The 24,636-nt window shown below is 41.1% G+C and overlaps 1 protein-coding gene across 6 annotated transcripts in view; it reads left to right on the forward strand.

Moving 5' to 3' along the window:
- LOC124151398 (transmembrane protein 164-like) overlaps positions 1 to 24,636 on the forward strand; it is a 78,491-nt gene that overhangs the window by 47,872 nt on the left and 5,983 nt on the right. For all 6 annotated transcript variants that reach the window (XM_046523831.2, XM_046523830.2, XM_046523829.2 and 3 more), the window contains exons 2-4: positions 8,880 to 9,292; positions 12,114 to 12,230; positions 21,998 to 22,076. In XM_046523831.2, the coding sequence (XP_046379787.1) occupies positions 8,909 to 9,292; positions 12,114 to 12,230; positions 21,998 to 22,076 (580 nt within the window). In that variant the 5' untranslated portion in view covers positions 8,880 to 8,908. The remainder of the gene's footprint in view (positions 1 to 8,879; positions 9,293 to 12,113; positions 12,231 to 21,997; positions 22,077 to 24,636) is intronic.

A 24,636-nucleotide genomic window follows, 5' to 3' on the forward strand; every position in this document is an offset into this window, starting at 1 on the left:
AGTTGCCAAAGTCTATGTAGACTTACCCATGTCTATGTAGACTTACTCATGTCTATGTAGACTTACTCATGTCTATGTAGACTTACTCAAGTCTATGTAGACTTACTCAAGTCTTTGTAGACTTACTCATGTCTATGTAGACTTACTCATGTCTATGTAGACTTACTCAAGTCTTTGTAGAGTTGCCAAAGTCTATGTAGACTTAATCATGTGTTTGTAGACTTACTCATGTCTATGTAGACTTACTCAAGTCTTTGTAGAGTTGCCAAAGTCTATGTAGACTTACCCATGTCTATGTAGACTTACCCATGTCTATGTAGACTTACTCATGTCTATGTAGACTTACTCATGTCTATGAAGACTTACTCATGTCTATGTAGACTTACTCATGTCTATGTAGACTTACTCATGTCTATGTAGACTTACTCATGTCTATGAAGACTTACTCATGTCTATGTAGACTTACTCATGTCTATGTAGACTTACTCAAGTCTTTGTAGAGTTGCCAAAGTCTATGTAGACTTACTCATGTCTATGTAGACTTACTCATGTCTATGTAGACTTACTCAAGTCTATGTAGACTTACTCATGTCTATGTAGACCTACCCATGTCTATGTAGACTTACTCATGTCTATGTAGACTTACTCATGTCTGTGTAGATTTACTCATGTCTATGTAGACTTACTCATGTCTATGTAGACTTACTCATGTCTTTGTAGACTTACTCATGTCTATGTAGACTTACTCATGTCTATGTAGACTTACTCAAGTCTATGTAGACTTACTCATGTCTATGTAGACCTACCCATGTCTATGTAGACTTACTCATGTCTATGTAGACTTACTCATGTCTGTGTAGATTTACTCATGTCTATGTAGACTTACTCATGTCTATGAAGACTTACTCATGTCTATGTAGACTTACTCATGTCTATGTAGACTTACTCATGTCTATGTAGACTTACTCATGTCTATGAAGACTTACTCATGTCTATGTAGACTTACTCATGTCTATGTAGACTTACTCAAGTCTTTGTAGAGTTGCCAAAGTCTATGTAGACTTACTCATGTCTATGTAGACTTACTCATGTCTATGTAGACTTACTCAAGTCTATGTAGACTTACTCATGTCTATGTAGACCTACCCATGTCTATGTAGACTTACTCATGTCTATGTAGACTTACTCATGTCTATGTAGACTTACTCAAGTCTTTGTAGAGTTGCCAAAGTCTATGTAGACTTACTCATGTCTATGTAGACTTACTCATGTCTATGTAGACTTACTCAAGTCTATGTAGACTTACTCATGTCTATGTAGACCTACCCATGTCTATGTAGACTTACTCATGTCTATGTAGACTTACTCATGTCTGTGTAGATTTACTCATGTCTATGTAGACTTACTCATGTCTATGTAGACTTACTCATGTCTTTGTAGACTTACTCATGTCTATGTAGACTTACTCATGTCTATGTAGACTTACTCAAGTCTATGTAGACTTACTCATGTCTATGTAGACCTACCCATGTCTATGTAGACTTACTCATGTCTATGTAGACTTACTCATGTCTGTGTAGATTTACTCATGTCTATGTAGACTTACTCATGTCTATGAAGACTTACTCATGTCTATGTAGACTTACTCATGTCTATGTAGACTTACTCATGTCTATGTAGACTTACTCATGTCTATGAAGACTTACTCATGTCTATGTAGACTTACTCATGTCTATGTAGACTTACTCAAGTCTTTGTAGAGTTGCCAAAGTCTATGTAGACTTACTCATGTCTATGTAGACTTACTCATGTCTATGTAGACTTACTCAAGTCTATGTAGACTTACTCATGTCTATGTAGACCTACCCATGTCTATGTAGACTTACTCATGTCTATGTAGACTTACTCATGTCTGTGTAGATTTACTCATGTCTATGTAGACTTACTCATGTCTATGTAGACTTACTCATGTCTTTGTAGACTTACTCATGTCTATGTAGACTTACTCATGTCTATGTAGACTTACTCAAGTCTATGTAGACTTACTCATGTCTATGTAGACCTACCCATGTCTATGTAGACTTACTCATGTCTATGTAGACTTACTCATGTCTGTGTAGATTTACTCATGTCTATGTAGACTTACTCATGTCTATGTAGACTTACTCATGTCTTTGTAGACTTACTCATGTCTATGTAGACTTACTCATGTCTTTGTAGACTTACTCATGTCTGTGTAGATTTACTCATGTCTTTGTAGCCGTTCTTATGTCTTTGTTACCCAGACTTGCTTATGTATTTTCAGACTTACTTTTAAGATATTTCAAGACTATCTGTTATACTGTAACACCCAAAGCAATGAAGGGAGTGTAATCCAAAATTTTAACAATCAGTTAGCAATGATATTTTGAACCAACAGTTTCACAAAAATGACTTCCGATACTGAACAGTTTGAGTTGTGCAACGAACTCAAGACCGTACCAGCAGATGTTCTTAATGTTAACATGTTGAAAGGTAACAGCGGAACTGATAAGAATGTTTGGAGAAGGAAACATGCCTCCTATCTTTACATCATGTCTTGAGGGGGGCACATGTGGCCCAGTCGTCTAAGATGCCGCGATTCGCTGTGCAGAGCTGTGTCCTTTGGGCACGCCAGAAACCTAGGATTATGGGTTCGAATCCCGGTTCGCCCGATTATGTTTGTAGGTTTGTCAGCACCATACCTGTGCTCATCATCAGGGTTTCACCGAAGTGGTAAACGTCTGAGACCTGTCTCACTTCGGGCTTTCCTCCCACATTAAGCTGACATGCCGTGATATAACTGGAATACTGTTAAAAGCGGCGTTAAACCCAACTCACTCACTCACTCACTCACTACATGCCTTGAACTAGTTGAAAAGTGAATTACAACATGTATCAGCTATTACTCATTAAGGACTTTAAGAGATCTTAAAAACGAAATAGGCAAAAACTGTTTTAGACATTTGGCTTATTTTATTGCAGGTCAAATGGTAATATATCAAACTTTCAACTGACAATAGTATAGTAGCAATATACAGCCTTGATCATGGTAAAGCAGATTTGTTGACTTTGCTTTTCAGTAAACTGAACCAATTGCTATTGAAGTTTTTAGAATACACTTGACTGTCAGATTATACTGCCAAGTATGTTTCCTTGTCTCTTTCAGTGTTTTGTAATAGGCATGTGTGCTCATTAGCCAATCTTATTGCTAGCACAGATGTTTCATTGACCAATCAGCATATGCCATTAATGTAAATGGTAGTTATTTCACAAGGTCTCTTAGCAAGATAATGTGAAAGTTAGGAACATAAGCAAGGTTAAAACAGAATGAGATGTTCAGCTACAAAAAGACTTATATAATCAATTGTGTATATATAGAGAGATTATTAGCCTAGTGTGTTTGTGTGGAACTAATTGAGTTGCCTCCTGTAATGGCAGAAGTAGCATAGCACCACCTGTAACCATGGCAGAACACATTGGGACACGGTACCTGAGGGCATGTCAACTAACTGTTATATTTAACAGAGCTCCAGATAAGCTTTTGGTGTTGTGGGTATTTTACCCATGCATTTTAAAATCATTGGGTATCAGTAATTCTATCTGCGTATTCAAATTTTTGTTACCCACTAGTTTTTACACATGTGGGTATTTAAGTTAAATATTTAAAAACACTATTCATCTAGTCCCTGCAAACTGGTGTCGTGTGGGTTTGAGAGCTTTATAGTACTCAAAAATACCACGATACTTCCACACGAAAGTGTGATGGCAAATGATCATGATGTGACTGTCATCGTGGAGTTTGGCAAGGTTGACGGAATGCCCGTTTATAATTTAAAAATAAGTTGCTGATTTGCTAATCGAATACGCAGGGTTACTTCACAATATCTTGATGATACGCACAAATTTTATTTTTGTAGCTTATCTGTAATGTTCGTTGCGTATTTGATACGCTTGGATTATATTTTACTGCTTATTTCTGCATTTCGGATGCGTATTTCACGCAGATACGCAGCTTATCTGGAGCTCTGTTTAATAACCAATCCTTCATTTAAAACTGTTTTGTTTTTGTGGTTTTTGTGTGAAAGTTTTTCCGATAACAATAAATAAATGTGTGAAGAAAGAGGTTTTAGATCTGTATTTCAGTGATTTTATCCTTTCTTACAATTTGACATGTATCGTGATACAAGTAGTATCGTCAGTCCGTATCGTGATACGAATCGTATTGCAAGTTACAAGGCAATACTCAGCTCTAATGTGTTCATTGACTTATGTATAGCCACCATATAGCTGGAATATTGCTGAGTGCGGCGTTAAACAAAAAACAAAAAACCACTAATGTATAACTTTGGAAATAGCTCAAGAATACAAAGTCTGAGTGAAATGTCCCATTTATTATATAGTGCCCAAGTGCTTGCAGCCTGATAATGTTTCTCTTCATAAGTACTCAAAAATAGGGAAACTTATATTAACTTTTATGGGAGTATTAATGCCATTATGCAAAGACGATGTAAAGAGTTTATTAATGTAGTTGATAGATGCCACGAACTGTTCGTGATACCAAGTTTTTTTTATTGGTTTATCTCATCAAAAGCACAATGACAGCCTGTGACTTCATTGATTAGTCGGAAGCCTCTGTCTAGTATAAATAATTATGGTCTACCAAGTCAGCTTGTACTAGTCCATAAACTGAGACTAATATCTACTGAACATAATGCCAAACTACAAGATCAAAGTAGTGGACTCGAACAGATTGGGCACAGACTGATAAGATCTGACGTTGTGTAGCAGGGCATGGAGTCATCCCACAGATGACATCCTTACCTTGTCAGCTTGCTAACGGGGTTAACCTCTTTGGTCATGTGGACAAGGCGTCCGACCTCTGATCAGAAGGTCCGTGGTTCGAATCCCATTATGGGACTCGGAAATTTTATGGCCGCAACAGTTGCATCACAAAAGTCAAAGGAATTTATGATATATGGGTAGATAAGTAGGCAGTGATGATTATACATGGTGTGTATGAGAGTACTTTGGATGCAAGAAACACTCTGACAGCTGAGCATAGTGGGTTCAAATCTGAAACTTTGTGTTAAGAAAATTTAACAGTTCCATGTTGCAACTCTGTTCTGCAATATTACACGGTACATTAAGTATTTATGATTAGAAAAAAATTTGAATTCCAATTACAGCAACTTTAAAATGACTTTTATGACTGCAGATTACATGGCCAGGGGGCCTTCAATGCTGTCATATTTATCCGATTTAGCTTGCGTGGCAGTTAGTGTGATGTCTGAGATGACTTCCTGTATTACATCACCATCTTTGTGTAACATGTCTGTTAGGATGCACAGACAACTTTAAAGCTTTAAGCATAGTTCAGAAAATGTTTTCAAGATGTTGTTTGTTTGTTTGTTGTTAAACGCTGCACTCAGCAATATTCCAGCTATATGACGGCGTTCTATAAATAATCGACTCTGGACCAGCCAATCCAGTGATTGACATCATGAGCATCGATCCACACAATTGGGATACGATGACATGCATCAATCAAGTCAGCGAGACTGACCACCCTAGACTGACCACCCTAGGGTTTTCATGTCAACATGCAACTTGTGCAAGTTAAATCAAGTTCCTTAAGTCAAGCCCTGCAGGTGACTTGCTCTGTGGTAACACAACACACTCACTTAGTACATACCATTTAGTTTCTTTGTAACAGGGGGCACGGGTAGCCCAGTGCGCCGCGATTCGCTGTGCAGAGTTGCGTCCCTTGAGCAAGCCAGAAACCTATGATTGTGGGTTCGAATCCCGGTTCGCCCTGATTATATTTCTAGGTTTGTCAGCACCATACCCATGCTCGTGGGTTTCACCGAAGTGGTAAACGTCTGAGACCTGCATCACTTCGAGCTTTCATCCTACATTAAGCTGACACGCCGTGATATAACTGGAATACTGTTAAAAGCGGCGTTAAACCAAACTCACTCACTCACTCACTATATGTCTCTGGACCATGGCTTATGTGGCAAGGCAGGGCTTGATTGAACTATATATAACATGCACTTGTTCAACCTGATATTAAAAAATGCAATCAATTATTCATTTCTACATGGACCTGGTGCATGTGAACGTTTTATAAATAATAAATCATGCAGTGAAAGTGACAGGTGGTGCTAGTGGAAATATGTCAGATCAGGCTACAAGTACGACCAGATGGTGCCCTAGTGGATAATATTTCTAGAATTACATCGCCATTATGAAAACACTTTAGTCAGTATCGTACAGAAAAATAAACAGTTGTTAAATTATCTTTAAGAAAAATAATAAAAAGGAACCCAGAGACTCTAGACTTGCCAAACATTATAGACTTGCATGGGCTGTATTTGATATATTTGTATCAGGGTCTGTAAGACAGACTAAGTTAATAGGTATCGAAGCGAGTGCATCCTGGTTTAGTCTGGTGCATCAATAATGATCACGGTTTTGATGTCAACATGCACCAAGTGCCATCTATATCTAGCCCCTGAAAATGAGTGGTGACGGGCATCTGACACAGATTCAGTGTCTGAAATAACTGCCTACTCGCCTACTCCTGGTGGGTAACCTTTCTGTCAGGCTGCATGACATATTCCACACCTACCTGACTGCCTGGTAACTGGTTGATAATTTTAAGACTACTTACATATTCAGTTTTATTATAACTTCTTGTAGATAGTCAAGTAATTGTTTGCATTATTTCAACTGAATCAAGACGCGATTCTCTCTTATCTTTTTGCGATTTTTCAATATGTATAATGGGTGAATGCGAGCAGGTTTGTTTGTTTGTTGTTTAACGCCACACTCAGCAGCATTCCAGCTATATGATAGCGGTCTGTAAATAATAGAGTCTGGACTAGACAATCCAGTGATTGACGTCATGAGCATCAATCAACGCAATTGGGACCGATGACATGCATCAACCAAGTCAGCGAGCCTGACCACCTGATCCTGCTAGTCGCCTCTTATGACAAGCATAGTCGACTTTTACGGCAAGCATAGGTTGCTGTAGATCTATTCTAACCCGGATCTTCACTAACTCAGCAGGCAACACTTGTGGGGCACCTGCTTGACTGTCTTGTTAGGTTTTTAAAATATTTGAAAGACTGCACAGATTAAGTCACAACTATAAACACAGGACACTTTGTTCAGGGCGGCTGCCTGTGAAAACTCCATACAATGATGAGGGGAATTAACAAGGGGGATCAAGTGATTCTAGATATAAATACATGTTTTGGCTGCCTGATCATTAGCCTGTTGGATTAAATGTTCACTCAGAATGTCATCAGTCAGTCGCTATGACTGCATAGACAATGTGCTTGATGTAGTAACATTTTTAGTACAGCGGGTACAGGCATATTGTGAGATATTGACACTCCTGTGCCAACTGGTAAAAATGGTGCTTGAGATATATTGACTTTAAGTTTGGAATGCTGGAGTAGCCCAGTTGCTAATGTCCTTGATTCTAACAAGATGAGTCCAATTTGAAGCACATCACTGTCACATTTGTCCTCTGATGATGATGAGGGTTAGAAATTAATTTGTATCAGTTGCTAATGTCCTTGATTGTAACAAGATGAGTCCAATTTGAAGCACATCACTGTCACATTTGTCCTCTGATGATGATGAGGGTTAGAAATTAATTTGTATTCACAATAGTCCGCAAAAATGATCTGTCGCAGTGTTGCCTTCTACTTAATTGAAAAAAAGTGGTAGTCTACACACAATTAACTTAATGAAGCCGACTTATGTTAATTTCGAACCCTGCCGATTACCATACCAGTATGATACAAAACATGGCATCTCTTTGTTAATTTCATTCCGAAGCCCCTGTTGGGATCCCAGCATAGAACTGGTCCCGGATAACCTACACTTGTTGTAAGGGTCAACCAAAATGGCCAGAAGGTCAAGGCTGTTGGCTTGTTTGATTGTATATCATTGTACCCCAAAAGCTTGGAAAGTTGCTGAAAACATCAACCACTTTGCCCAACCCAAACTTGATTATTTACAGGCTGTGTGAAATACCATAGCTGGGATATTGCTAACTGAAGCTGAAAAATAATAATAACTCACTCTGAAACATGATGCGGGCGAGGCTATGTGACTAGGGCTGGGACGAGTCCAAATTTACTACCCGGGTACCCAACCCCCTATTACCCGACCCTACCCGGGTACCCACTGCAAGTCTCAAGAGTTGGGAACAAAATGTCTGATTGGTAATTGTTTTATCACAGCCATGGCTAAAACCATTTAGATACATGTATCAAACAATCAGATCATGCGTTCACTGAAGTTGACTGAAGCCTTATCTTTACTCAGACATATACAAGTCAAAAGGAATGTGTGCATCATCAGAAAGAAATGCGAACATTAGCAACTTGTAATGTAACCACTGAGCTATAGTGAGTTTTTGTCATTAAACAATATATCACGTGACTAACCACAGGTCCGGGTAGTCCTGTGAGTACCTGGATCCTACTCAGGACCCACCTGACCCAAGTACCCGAGTTACCCCTGTTGGGATCCCAGCATAGAACTCAGGTCCTGGATAACCTACACTTGTTGTAAGGGTCAAGGCAGTTGGTTTGTTTGATTGTATATCATTGTACCCCAAAAGCTTGGAAAGTTGCTGAAAACATCAACCACTTTGCCCAACCCAAACTTGATTATTTACAGGCTGTGTGATGTACAGTAGCTGGAATATTGCTGACTGAAGCTGAAAAATAATAATAAATGAAAAACTCGCACTGAAACATGATGAGGGCGAGGCTATGTGACACAAGGAATGATTGTTTGACACTCAAATAACAAATATATTCCACCTGTTTCAGGTATCCATGAGTCCAGCAAATACCAGCTGATGCCAGGAAGCGAGATGACGATGGATTCAGGAAAGTTTCGGAACAGCTCAGGCTGGATGGCGTTGATTGAGTGGATGTACGAGGGAGTGGACCACACGCTACCAGGCAATGGTGGGCGGGAGTGTGTGGAGTTTCTAGGAGTCTCACAACGGATAGTGGAGAGTTCTTGTGCCACCCTGTTTTCATTGTTTGTCATGTGGATTGCATATCCACGCCTGACTCTGCCAAAGATTTCCTATGATGAATTAAGGGACAATCAGATAGGGAAACGCCTTCTTCTAGTCATGATGTGTTTAACTTTCGGGATCGAACTTGGGTTCAAGTTCGCTACACGACAGTTTATATGGGTGTTTAATCCGTGTCATGTGGCAACAGTTATACAGGTAGGTCACTTCTTTTCTTTGCTTTGGGTTGTTCTGGTCAGGATGTTTTGACTGAACCCCCAAATGTGCCTTGCTTCCAAAGTGGAATCCCTTGACTGAACCCCCAAATGTGGCTTGCTTCCTAAGCGGAATCCCTTGACTGAACCCCCAAATGTGGCTTGCTTCCTAAGCGGAATCCCTTGACTAAACCCCAAAATGTGGCTTGCTTCCAAAGCGGAATCCCTTGACTGAACCCCCAAATGTGCCTTGCTTCCAAAGCGGAATCCCTTGACTGAACCCCCAAATGTGGCTTGCTTCCTAAGCGGAATCCCTTGACTAAACCCCCAAATGGGGCTTGCTTCCTAAGCAGAATCCCTTGACTGAACCCCCAAATGTGGCTTGCTTCCTAAGCGGAATCCCTTGACTAAACCCCCAAATGTGCCTTGCTTCCAAAGCAGAATCCGTTGACTGAACCCCCAAATGTGCCTTGCTTCCTAAGCGGAATCCCTTGACTGAACCCCCAAATGTGGCTTGCTTCCTAAGCGGAATCCCTTGACTACACCCCCAAATGTGGCTTGCTTCCTAAGCGGAATCCCTTGACTAAACCCCAAAATGTGGCTTGCTTCCTAAGCGTAATCCCTTGAGTGAACCCCCAAATGGGGCTTGCTTCCAAAGCTGAATCCCTTGACTAAACCCCCAATTGTGGCTTGCTTCCAAAGCTGAATCCCTTGACTGAACCCCCAAATGTGCCTTGCTTACAAAGAGGAATCCCTTGACTGAACCCCCAAATGTGGCTTGCTTCCTAAGCGGAATCCCTTGACTAAACCCCCAAATGTGGCTTGCTTCCAAAGCGGAATCCCTTGACTGAACCCCTAAATGTGCCTTGCTTCCTAAGCGGAATCCCTTGACTGAACCCCCAAATGTGCCTTGCTTCCAAAGCGGAATCCCTTGACTGAACCCCCAAATGTGGCTTGCTTCCTAAGCGGAATCCCTTGACTAAACCCCCAAATGGGGCTTGCTTCCTAAGCAGAATCCCTTGACTGAACCCCCAAATGTGGCTTGCTTCCTAAGCGGAATCCCTTGACTAAACCCCCAAATGTGCCTTGCTTCCAAAGCAGAATCCGTTGACTGAACCCCCAAATGTGCCTTGCTTCCTAAGCGGAATCCCTTGACTGAACCCCCAAATGTGGCTTGCTTCCTAAGCGAAATCCCTTGACTACACCCCCAAATGTGGCTTGCTTCCAAAGCGGAATCCCTTGACTGAACCCCTAAATGTGCCTTGCTTCCTAAGCGGAATCCCTTGACTAAACCCCCAAATGTGGCTTGCTTCCTAAGCGTAATCCCTTGAGTGAACCCCCAAATGGGGCTTGCTTCCAAAGCTGAATCCCTTGACTAAACCCCCAATTGTGGCTTGCTTCCAAAGCTGAATCCCTTGACTGAACCCCCAAATGTGCCTTGCTTACAAAGAGGAATCCCTTGACTGAACCCCCAAATGTGGCTTGCTTCCTAAGCGGAATCCCTTGACTAAACCCCCAAATGTGGCTTGCTTCCAAAGCGGAATCCCTTGACTGAACCCCTAAATGTGCCTTGCTTCCTAAGCGGAATCCCTTGACTAAACCCCCAAATGTGGCTTGCTTCCTAAGCGGAATCCCTTGACTAAACCCCCAAATGTGCCTTGCTTCCAAAGCGGAATCCCTTGACTAAACCCCCAAATGTGCCTTGCTTCCAAAGCGGAATCCCTTGACTAAACCCCCAAATGTGCCTTGCTTCCAAAGTGGAATCCCTTGACTAAACCCCCAAATGTGCCTTGCTTCCAAAGAGGAATCCCTTGACTAAACCCCCAAATGTGGCTTGCTTGCCTCTGTGGATTCCAAGGCAGTTTCCCTTGACTGATCTATGGATAATGACAAAAAGAAAGACAACTTTGATCAGCTATATGGTATGGTCCTGTATCTCAGACGAGTATACATCAGCTATCCTCTATTCATGGATCACTATCAAGGAAGTAAATGAGGCATCAAGTCATCTAAAGTGTGCAAAGTTGACAGGAAGTGACATGATAATCGCAGAATGTCTTGTACGCTCCAGGGATATACTGGTGCCATGTCTTGCTAATGTGTTTAATATTTTGTTTGATAAGTGTTCGTGTCCAACTTGGTGGTCAGTGGGACTAATTGTCCCTTTACATGAAAAGGGGGATCTCCATACGGATTCTAATTATAGAGGCATCACCGTGCTTAGTGTTGTCAGTAAATTATACATTTCAATTATTAAACTTGACAAAGTTTTTTGAGCGATGCTTATGATTGGGTTGTTGAGTCGCAGGCAGGGTTCCGTGCTGGTTATCAATATCAACAAGAATGACAGGTTGTATTAGATCTATTTATGCCGCTGTAAAGTCATGTGTTAAATATAATTATTCCTCTCTGAGATGTTTAAGTGTAATATTGGTGTACGCCAAGGTTGTGTCTTGAGCCCTTTTATATTTTCAATATTTATAAATGAACTGGCAGAAAAATAGAATTAACTTGTTATCCAGATATCCCACTACATCCAGAATTAACGCAACTATTTTTACTTGTGTTTGCTGATGATGTAACAGTTTTATCAGTTGTTACACTTGGACTGTATATAGTAGTAGTCTCACAATGAATGTAGGGAAATGCAAACAGAACAAACTCTGAAACACGCTGAAGACAAGTCGTAATTAATTTAAGAAAAACAGCTAAAAATTCCTAATTTAAAAGAGACATTTTTTCAAAGATGGATGATTTTTCTGAGGAATTGATCTTTCACATATCTTCCAATGAATTTGGTAGTGATTTTATTTTGCTTGTTTCAGATTTTTTTACTTGCGGCACCTCCAAGCAAAGTAGTGACAGCAATGTTTCGACTACACATGCATATGTTGACGGGGGCGCCTATAGCTGTCCTGTTTCCTGTTGTGAATACAAGATTGGTGAGTTGCTGCCATGTTTACTTGTGACCACAGAGAAACCAAGAGTAGTCTGTCTTGCAGACCCTGATACAAATCTATCAAATACAGCAGCCTATGCAAGTCTATAATGTTTGGCAAGTCTAGATTACTGCAGTATTATATTTTTATTACCATAATTTATGAACTGTTTTTTTTTCTGTACGATATAATCGTTTCAGAGTCTAGATGTTAGTATAGACCTAGAGCTACACTGCCATCTCGCCTGTACATTGAGTCAGGGTACTAGAATTGCAGGGAACAAGCTCCTGACTGTACATCTAGGACTAGCTTCTTTTACAGACCCAAGAATATATTTTAATGAAACAATCACCTGCATTTTATTCTCAAATCCTTCTCAGCTCTAACACTGGGTGAGATTTCGGGTAGTGAGTGATTGAGTGAGTGAGTGAGTGAGCGTGCGTGCGAGTGTGCGTGCGTGCGTGGGTGCGCGCACTATGTGCGTGCGTGCGCTTGACGCCACTTTCAACAGTATTCAAGCTATATGTCAGCTTACTGTGGGAGGAAAACTTGAAGTGATACAGATTTACACGTTTACCGCTTTGGTGAAATCCATGAGCACTGAAAGAACAGTGTTGACAAACCTTAAAACAAAATCAGGGCGAATCATAGGACTGACAGAGAACTTAGGTTTGTATAAACAATCAACTTAAGATCGATATTTTGACATTTTTTCCAAACATATTCTGACATTGTTGTCAGTATCAGAGCTAGATACCTCCCCTTATTGATTATGCCTGTATCACCTGCATTGTGTACATAGCCGGCTTCTCCACGCCAGTGTGACTACACCCCAGTCTACTCAACTGTATGAACACTTCCTCCTACCTGTATATATCCTTGTCAACCACGCTCTGTACATCACTTGCTTGATAACATCCTTACAACCTCCACCCGTGAAGATCCGGGGTAGAATAGGTCTTCAGCAACCCATGCTTGCCATAAATGGCCACTATGCTTGTCGTAAGAGGCGACTAACGGGATCGGGTGGTCAGGCTCGCTGACTTGGTTGATGCATGTCATCGTATCCCAATTGCATGGATCGCTGCTCATGATGTCAATCACTGGTTTGTCTGTTCCAGACTCGATTATTTACAGACCGCCGTCAGATAGCTGGAATATTGCTGAGTGCGGTGTTAAACAACAAACAAACAAAATGTTAGAACCTACATTGAAACATAGCTCCTAATTGAAATAAAGAAGTTGTTTGTCCATATATCTTATTCTTAAGAAACTTAAGAAACAAATTTGATCAAAATTTAGGGTCCTAAGCTTCTTTGGGACTTCATCCTCTGGAATAGGTTTTCAGCAACCCATGCTTGCCTATTAAGGCGACTATGTTTGTCATAAGAGGCGACTAATGGGATCAGGTGGTCAGGCTCACTGACTTGGTTGATGCCTGTCATCGATCCCAATTGTGTGGATCGATGCTCATGATGTCAATCACTGGTTTGCCTTCTTGGGGTTTCCTCCTCTGGTATTATTTTTGAGACCTTAAAGTTTTTAGTGACAAGTGACAAGACGAGTAAAATACTGTGCCTTATTCTGACCACTATGACAGTCCTACCTGGCTGATAGGGTACATCAAACAGACCTCCAGATAGGCTGTGTATTTGCATAAGATATAATAACCATAACCCAATTCATATTGAGCTAGTTGCAAATACACTTGAAATTTTGAAAACAACTATTGCATGAGAAATGTGAATAATTACCCTATATGACTGCAGATAAGCCGACCCCGTAGATAAGCCGAGGTATTAACTTGACCATTGAAATACGAAAGAAAATGATATGACCTGTAGATAGGCCAAACCAGAAAGTGAAAGGCAAAAAACACTGCGAAGTCAGACTGCAAGACATGTGCTGGTACTCGCAGATATTCAATAATATAACCTGAAAAACGTTGTAATTATATTGAAAAAGTAATTATTATTTCTAATAAAGATTTAACAAACCAGTCATCCACTCTCATAATGTGGGAAGCATCTCTTGTCTTTTTTAATCTCATAATGGTCGTTAAATGTTGTAAAGTTGTAATCTATCGGACCGTCATTCAGGCGATGTTTCTGACAGATCACGATCTAAAAAATACTGTCATGAAAGTGTATCCCGTGGATAAGCCGACCCCTTTCTACAGAATCTTTTTTCTGATCCTCAAAATTCGGCTTATCTGCGGACATATACGGTACCCAACACTGTCCAATGTGGACATTTCAGCTTGTGTACCTGCATGTCTTGACAGATCTTTGTTTGTTGATTGAATCAGGCATCACATATACAGGAACTGTACTTAGGGCTGAGACGAGTCCAAATTTACTACCCGCGTACCCATCCCCCTATTACCCACGTACCCATCCCCCTATTACCCGCGTACCCATCCCCCTGTTACTTGACCCTACCCGGGTACCCGCTGTAGGTCCCAAGAGATAGGTACAAAATGTCTTTGGGGGAATAGTTTGACTGTAGCCCAGGCAAAATGTATTTAGATGCACGTATAAAACGATCTGGTCATGCATACACTTAAGTTGACTGAAGTTCTATCTTTATTCAAGCTTATGATAGTCAGAAGGAATGTGTACATAGTCAGAAAGAAATGCGAACATAATTGACTTCTTGTGTAACCATAGAGTTCTAGATAATTTTTGCCATTAAACAAATATCATGTGAATAACCATGGGTCCAAGTAGTTGTGTGGATACCCTTGTCCTACTTAGTACCCACCCGACCCGAGTACACGAGTTATCCGTCCCAGCCCTAACTCTACTGCAGTGAATATTGCAAATAAGTGCTACGTTTCGCTTCTAGTAACTTAGACACATGTTGCTGTGATTACCGTATACAGTCAAATCCTGTGATCGATAATCGGACAACTACACGATAGATAACAATTCAAACAAGTAATAAAAAAATATCAAATAAATATTCATATTGCTATGTTACGTTGTCAGTGGAATATGTTTTCTAATCATGCAACCTCTGAAGTTTAACACTAAACAACTGTTACAGACTGTATGACTTATTCAAAATACTTTAAAAAGCATAGTCTGGAATGGAAGTCGCAAGTTTGAAACTGGTACCGCAAAGCTTAAGAAAGCTGCTTTCTAAGTGGCTAAAGTTGACTTTCTGTTGGGTCATTTCATTGGTAGGTCATAGTTCGCGAAAGGTAGTTCTGATGTGACCTGTAATGGAATGTCCTCGCCGATAGCGAGAACTTGTATCTGATTTTAATGAGATTGAGGTAATCTAAGCATGTGATTAATCCTGTTTTCTTTATTTAAAGCATTAATTGTTTATTGTTAAGCAAGTTTATCTCTGCAGCTGTTGTAATATGCAGCTACCAGCCGACTCATCTCGCATCAAAACATGGGCTGTGTACTCGCAGGCAGATGACCATGGAGTACGCTGATCACTGTGTCGGATTAACGAGACTGATTAGAGTGATTTTGGTATTTCGTTGCAAATTAGGTCTGAGTCGGAGTGCGAGCCTGTCAGATTAATAGGTCTAAATAGCACTGATTAAATCGGTTCCCATCATCAGTGTCGGATAAAGCTGATTGACCATTTAACGAGATTTGACTGTATTGCTGTGTATAAGGCAAGTTTTTCGTACCTAGAATTAGGGGACTTTCATTGTTACCATCATGTCACAATCAAATGACATCACTAAAGGCTCTGCTACTGAAGCTGTGAGCAGTACTTTTTACACTTAAGACACTGCTTATTACTGTCTACAAACTGAAAAAGTTGGAAGAATGATGTTGGATGAAAAATAAAATCTCACCCTTGTCCCTTTTGATATTAAATATATCAACACTTGTTGATATATTTGATATCAAAAGTCACAGACCACCTCCGTGGTCTAGTGGTAGAGCCACCGCCCGGAGAGCGGAAGGTCCGGGGTTTGATCCCCGGCCGCGTCATACCAAAAGACGTTAAAAGATGGTACCTGTTATTACCCTGTCTGGCGCTTGGCATTAAGGGGCTAAAACAAGGACTGGTCGGCTCGGAGTCAGTATACTGTGTCTGAGTGGGGTATCCATGTTAAATTGCGGCATGGTATCTCAGTGTGCTAGCACTATAAATCGGCATCAGTCCGGACTAGTACAACCTGCCACACACATACACACGTGCATGCACGTCGCTATATAAGTGCAATAATCTTGGATGCGACGTTAAACCCCATTTCACCTCACCTCACCTCAAAAGTCACAAGGGTGAGATTCTCTGTGTCCCTGCATCCCAGCATCTGCAACATCACACTCACTCACTCACTCACTCACTCACTCACTCACTCACTCACTCACTCACTCACTCACTCACTCACTCACTCACTCACTCACTCACTCACTCACTCACTCACTCACTCACTCACTCACTCACTCACTCACTCACTCACTCACTCACTCACTCACTCACTCACTCACTCACTCACTCACTCACTCACTCACTCACTCACTCACTCACTCACTCACTCACTCACTCACTCACTCACTCACTCACTCACTCACTCACTCACTCACTCACTCACTCACTCACTCACTCACTCACTCACTCACTCACTCACTCACTCACTCACTCACTCACTCACTCACTCACTCACTCACTCACTCACTCACTCACTCACTCACTCACTCACTCACTCACTCACTCACTCACTCACTCACTCACTCACTCACTCACTCACTCACTCACTCACTCACTCACTCACTCACTCACTCACTCACTCACTCACTCACTCACTCACTCACTCACTCACTCACTCACTCACTGCTGGATGTGCCAGTTCCCCATGTGGGGTTTGTTGCCAGACCATCAGGGCATGTATACCTGGTGGTAACTGCCTCCAGATGTACTTGAGGCAAGACAGCCCTGCCAGCTCCACACTCCAGCTACATGCTGCTGTAAATAAACACTCCGTAGGGATTTACAACGTTGTGGCATGTAGGATCAGGGAGAGTACCGTATTTCATGTAATTAGTGGCTGGTGGTTTGTGTAAAGGTAATTATGCTGATCAGGTGGTCACAATGAATAAACACTCCATAGGGATTTACAAAGTTGTGCATGTAGGGTCAGGGAGAGTACCGTATTTCATGTAATTAGTGGCTGGCGGTTTGTGTAAAGGTAATTATGCGGATCAGGTGGTCACAATGAATAAACACACCATAGGGATTTACTAAGTTGTGTAAAGGTAATTAATGTGATCAACAATGAATAAACACTCCATAGGGATTTACAACGTTGTGCATGTAGGTTCAGGGAGAGTACCGTATTTCATGTAATTAGTGGCTGGCGGTTTGTGTAAAGGTAATTATGGTGATCCGGTGGTCACAATGAATAAACACACCATGGAGACTTACAAAGTTGTGTGGATAATTAGTGGATAACAACTTCTATATTATACTGTCATTGTGACATTTCGGTATGGATCCTTATACCGTTGTCACGCGAGACTGACTAATAAACATGGTACAGAATTATGTATAATGGAAAGTGCTGTGTAATAAAAACTATTGCATACATGAGAGGGATTAACAGGACTAGGTTAACTCATAACAACAGCAGGAAAATATATTACCAACATGATAGAGAACACGATCAGGCAGCCAATTACCTGGAAGCCAATTAAACCAGATTAAGCTGTTAGCTGGGATGTTTGGGAAAACTAGTGCTTGATGAGTTCATGGTAGGCGGATGGGATGAAATGGCCTAGATCTCTGTTGATAGAAGGCTTGTGGCGGCCAATCTGGACTCGGTGGTCATTAGTCAGTCTTGACAATGGTATCAGGATCTATACCGAAACGTTGCAATAACAGTATAATAAATAAGGTGTTATCCATAAAACATTCTTGTCTACTACTATGTATAAAAGGGAATTCCTAAAGAATCTCTAGTAAAACATCTTCAAACTGATCAGGGGCGGTTGGGTAGCCTAGTGGTTAAAGCGTTCGCTCGTCACGCCGAAAAACTGGGTTTCATTCCCCACATGGGTACAATGTGTGAAGCCCATTTCTGGTGTCCCCCGACGTGATATTGCTGGAATATTGCTAAAAGTGGCATAAAACCATACTCACTCACTCACTCCATAAGAGGTTTATATGAAAAGACAAGTTCTGTCCAAAACAATGGCCGATATCCATGATAGGTTGATATGACTGGTCTATGCAAAGAATGTTCTACTAAGCATTTCATCATCATTTGAAAATCCTCCTTATTATTCTTTGAGCAGGACACAGAGCATGGGGTCTTGTGTCAGACAAGGAAGTGAAGGAAATGTTGACTCTATGAGAAACAGGTTGTATACAGGCACGTGTGACATGTATACAGGAAGATAGCGTCTACACGACATCTGGCTGTAGTGTTAGGTTCGGGACTACCGTGTGTTCAGGCCACATGGCAAGGAAGGGAAAGATAATGGTGCTTTTCACGATAAATTCTTGAGATTTCATTAGGTTGCTATCTCTGAAAGAAAATCTTGATGGAAGAAAGGCCAGATGGTTCTGTATTTTAGATCCCTTATCAAGGAAGTAACCACTTCCTGCTTTGCCAAGCGTTTATGATAACATACAGCATTGTTGATCAGGCTTTTCGGTCAGTTGGGGTGGCCTAGTGGTTAAAGCGTTCCCGACATGGGGACAATGTGTGAAGCCCATTTCTGGTGTCCCCCGCCGTGATATTGCTGGAATATTGCTAAAAGCGACGAAAAACCAAACTCATTCACTCACTCACTCACTCTCGGTCAGTTGGATTCAACAGATTCTTTCCTAATGTTTCAAGGTAGTGTAGGTGGCCTTGTGGGTAAAGCATGTACTCATCAAACTTAGGACCAAGGTTTGATTCCCCACATGGGTACAATGTGTAAAGCCCATTTTTGGTGTCCCCAGCCATGATATGCTTGGTCTATTGCCCAAAGTGGCAGCAAACCTAAACCCACTCACTCACTGTTTCCTTGAGTGAGTGAGTGAGTGAGTATGGTTTTATGCCTTTTTTAGCAATATTTCAGCAATATCACGCCGGGGGACACCAGAAATGGGTTGCACACATTGAACCAATGTGGGGAATCCCACCTGTGCCTTCGGTGTGACAACCAAACACTTTCACCACTAAGCTACCCCACCACCCCCTACAGTTTCAATAAATATGTGAAATCTCTACAGATGCAAGACGAAGTTTTCACACAATATGTTTTGAGTTCTGCAACATATTCTACTCCAAAAAAGTTAAGGACTTTCCGATTGGTTCGTATTACTGTCATTAATCTGTCATGGCATGACATATGAAAGAACCGAATGGTCCTTAACTTTTTATGAGTAGTATATACAGGTGCGTAGATCAATGCTCATGATATTAATCATTGGATTGTCTGGTCCAGACTCGATTATTTACAGACCGCCGTCATATAGCTGGAACATTGCTGAGTGCGGCGTTAAACAACAAAACATCCAACCAACAACCTTAGCTTTTTATGAGTAGAATATATGGGTAAGCAAATGTTTTATCTGGCCTTAGCCTTGGGTGTTAACAATGGGGATATCAAAACACTGACAGCAAATACTGAAAACTGGCTACATTAGGAGATACTGCTATAAAGATATTGCATCACAATGCTTTGCAGACCATTGTGACATCATCGGTTATCATGACATCACAATGACATCACTAATCTCTTTGCCACTGAAGCAGGTTAGCTGTACTCTTTAGACTCAAGGCACTGGGTCTCATTGCACAAAGAGATCTTTGGGCTAGGATGATCGTAACTCCCATACTTTAACATAGACTTACGACAGTCGTAGCGCTACGATCACTTTGTGGACCCTGTTTATTACTTTTTACAAAACTGAAAAAGTTAGAAGACTGATTTTGGATGATAAGTGGTATCTCATCCTTGTTTCTTTTGGTATGAAATATATCCACACTCATCAGTGCAAGATGAAAAAAACTTGTAATTACCTGTGTTGATTTATTTGATATCAAAAGACACTCAGGTGAGATTCTCAAAATAGTATGCATTATCAGTTAATAATTATCTGTAAGAAAAAAACAGGTACAGAAGGTGAAAAGACTTATTTAGTTAATTATGTACAGTGCTGTTATACTACTGGGGTTTGTGTTTATAATTTCTTGTGTAATTGCATGCGCATGCTGCAAGCAAATTAAAGTTATTTGGGTAATGGCGATTTGTGTATTTGATGCATCCTTCTGGAGTGAGTGAGTGAGTGAGTATGGTTTTACGCCGCTTTTAGCAATATTCCTGCAATATCACAGCGGGGGACACCAGAAGTGGGCTTCACACATTGTACCCATGTCGGGAATGGAACCCAGGTCTTCGGCGTGACGAGCTAACGCTTTAACCACTAGGCTACCCGACCACCCGCATCCTTCTGGAGCACTGCATTTATGACAATACAAACACCGTGGACATTGTTTGTAATAGTATACTACTTCGAAAAAAAGCAACTATGCTTGTCGTTAGAGGCGACTAACGGGATGGGGTGGTCAGGCTTGCTGACTTGGTTTATTCATGTCATCTTATCCCAATTGCATTGATCGATGCGCATGATATCACTCACTGAATTGTCTGGTCCAGACCACCGTCATATAGCTGGAATATTCCTGCGTGCAGGGTTAAACAACAAACAAACAAACTTCGAATACCACAGACTAGCAATAAGTTAAGACCAAAGAGATCCATTAAGATCCACGGTAGAATAGGTCTTCAGCAACCTATGCTTGCTGTAAAAGGCAACTAACGGGATAGGGTGGTCAGACTCACTCACTTGGTTGATGCATGTCATCGTATCTCAATTGCGTTGATCGATGCTCAGTATGTCAATCACTGAGTTGTCTGGTCCAGACTCAAGTATTACAGACCGCCGTCATATAGCTGGAATGTTGCTGAGTGCGGGGTTAAACAACAAACAAACGAGCTTCGAATACCACAGACTAGGTTAAGACCAAAGACCAAAATAGTATATACTCATTCCTGGTTCTATGGAAACTTTCCATGACTCTCATCAACATGACGACATTGCAAACCTAAGTGTCACCCAACAAAATGAATTTGCCTCCGGTATGTCAGATAAGTTGCGTTTTCACTAACATGTATTTATGTCTACAATGGAGATTCCATTTATTTTCAGGTAAAAATATGATGTCTACAGAGTTGTCTTTTTACATGAATTGTGCTTCCCTGATGAGTTAACAGTTGTCAGATGCTGAACTTGCGAAACTTGCTAAACCTGTTTATAGCTAAAATGGATAGAATTATCATTAAACCGCCTGCACGTTATCAGAAATGAGCGGGCCACTGTAACCTGATAATGCCCTCATATTGCTTGACGACGGGCCATTATCAAGCCCGCTGTTAGGTGACGTCATAGGGTTGAGAAAATGACGTCATGTATTATAGTGACGTCATCTGGTTTGTTCTATGACGTTTCCATATTTGTAAAATGTGGTCAGTGACATTCGTGTTGATTGCAGTAGATGTTTCAAAACCGATGTTGTTGTTTCTTTTTATTTGATAACAAATTCCATCCATTTTAGCTATAATAACGGTAACGCTATTTTTCAGGGCATTATCATTTGCAGAAGCCCTCGGTCTTTTCAACTGCCCTCCTTTGTCGGGCAGTTAATGGAAGACCTCGGGCTTCTGCAAATGATAATGCCCTGAAAAATAGTGTTACCCTTCCATTAGTTTCCAACTAATGGGCTTCATGCTTTGTTTCAGTTGCCCATGGAGACAGAGGTTTACTACATACAGCATATCCTGATGCTTGTCATACCATTTTACCTCTTGAAGACTGGAGGTAGGGTGTTTATCATAGCAAGGTTCTTCATTGTGAACGTTGTGTGATGCTATTGTTAGAGTAAGACTGGTGTGACTAGCGTGTACAGTGTGTCAATATATGTGTCGTGTAGTTTGGTCTAAAAACATAGATCTGAGTCCCACTGTACCCTTCAACCGCCCAGGTGGTGTCAGCTTAGAGTATAATGTGTTTGAGTGGTTACTCCATTTCATCCTATCACATTTAATGTATTGATAGAGGTGTCATTTGACTATGGCCATGTATGTTGTTGGTTGTTGTTGGTTTGTTGTTTAACGCCGCACTCAGCAATATTCCAGCTATATGACGGCGGTCTGTAAATAATCGTGTCTGGACCAGACAATCCAGTGATTGATATCATGAGCATCGATCCACCCAGTTGGGATCAATGACATGCATCAACCAAGTCAGCGAGCCTGACCACCCGATCCCGTTAGTCGACTTTTACGACAAGCATAGTCACCTTTTACGGCAAGCACAGGTTGCTGAAGACCTATTCTACCCCGGAATCTTCACGGGTAGCCATGTATGTATGAATGTGTAGGGATACTGTGGTAACACACCAGAATTCACCAAAATTATAAATGTCTACGACCTGGTTCTCTCTGGACTTACCTCCCCCAATCTGATCAATGACCTCTGATAAGACTAATAAGCTGTGTGGCCAATCTGTGGAGACTGTACCCGTGAAGATCCGGGTTAGAATAAGTCTTCAGCAACCCATGCTTGCCGTAAAGGCGACTATGATTGTCATAAGAGGTGACTAACTGGATCGGGTAGTCAGGCTCGCTGACTTGGTTGATGCATGTCATCATATCCCAATTTCATGGATCAATGCTCATGATGTCAATCACTGGTTTGTCTGGTCCGACTGGATTATTTACAGACGGATGTCATGTAGCTGGAATATTCCTGAGTGAGCGTTAAACGACAAACCAACAACCTTTTTATTGCAACAAACTGTGGGGACTCAGGTTATGTTAGGTCTGCTTCAACCTATGCTGGACCGCCTCCGTGGTCTAGTGGTAGAACGTCTGCCCGGAGACCGCCTCCGTGGTCTAGTGGTAGAGCGTCCCCCAGGAGAGCGGAAGGTCAGGGGTTTGATCCCCGGCCGCGTCATACCAAATGACGTAAAGAGATGGTACTTGTTGTTACCCTGTCTGGCGCTCGGCATTAAGGGGCTAAAACAAGGACTGGTCGGCTCGGAGTCAGTATACTGTGTCTGAGTGGGGTATTCATGTTAAACTGCGGCATGGTATCTCAGTGAGCTGGCACTATAAATCTGCATCAGTCCGGACTAGTACAAGTAGCCACACACACACACACATGCATGCATGCATGTCGCTATATAAGTGCAATAATCTTGGACGCGACATTAAACCCAATTTCACCTCACCTCAACCGATGCTTGTTGTAAGAGGCAACTAACTGGATCAGCTAGTCAGATGGTGACTTTGTTGATAGCATGTCATCATAGCCTGTCGTTGTAGGTCATCACCGTAACATTGATCTCTGGACTTATTTGTTAACAGGCTGCCATTATGTAGCAGGGCTCGGTTTAGCTATATGAAACATACACAAGTGCAACCAATTATTGAAACATGCAACCCAATATTTATGTCTACATGCACCAAGTGCAGATCAAGTGTTTTCAAGTTTGTCACTGACTCACCCTTACTTGTCCACACAAAATCAATCTTTGTACACACTTAGTAATTCTAAAGTTTATTTACCAAACTACAACCCTAATCCCTGTGATACGTGTAATTTGTCATGCTTTCTTGGGCTTGACAACATCAAACTGTGGGTACTTCAAGATTATGTGCACATGTTCCTGTTACATTTTACGGCAATACTTAATTAATATATGATCTTTGAATACACTGAATACCTCTTAGCTTCATCTACCATCCTACATCCCTAATCCCTGTGATACGTGTATTTTGTCATGTTTTCTTGGGCTTGACAACATCAAACTGTGGGTACTTCAAGATTATGTGCACATGTTCCTGTTATGTTTTACTGCAATCATTTATGTGACATGCTTGTAGACTGGCCTATGTTTCAACTGTGATAAGTGTATGGAACCAGCAGGGATTATCCTGAAATTTTTTACCTATGAGAGAAAAGAGATTTGTTGGATTTTGCTAATTTTCAGAGATATTTCGTCTTCACACAGTGGAAACTGTATTTGATTTTTGGTACTTGTGACTCGAATAATGTTGCAATTAATGCTACAAGATTATATGGATGTATCCTCGGATATCCTATTTTCGAACATTAATTATTCCACTGCGATTATTTAAAAATATGAGCAATAGTATTAACAAAACATTACATTAGTTCTTATATTTCTGTTGATTGTCTATTGTAGGAGAAATTATACTAATATTGATGTATTTCCGTTCATTGTGGACTTGATGGGGAATTATTTGCGAGGACAATTATAGATCATTTAAGAGGCATGTTTACAACCATCAGCTATTCATTTCGTTGGCCTGCGGGAGACAACAATCTGCAGTTATCAAATTTCGACAATGTG

This window comes from Haliotis rufescens, unplaced genomic scaffold (genome assembly GCF_023055435.1).
Source record: "Haliotis rufescens isolate VD_foot unplaced genomic scaffold, xgHalRufe1.0.p SCAF_9, whole genome shotgun sequence".
In the NCBI taxonomy this organism is placed as follows: Eukaryota; Metazoa; Mollusca; class Gastropoda; order Lepetellida; family Haliotidae; genus Haliotis; species Haliotis rufescens.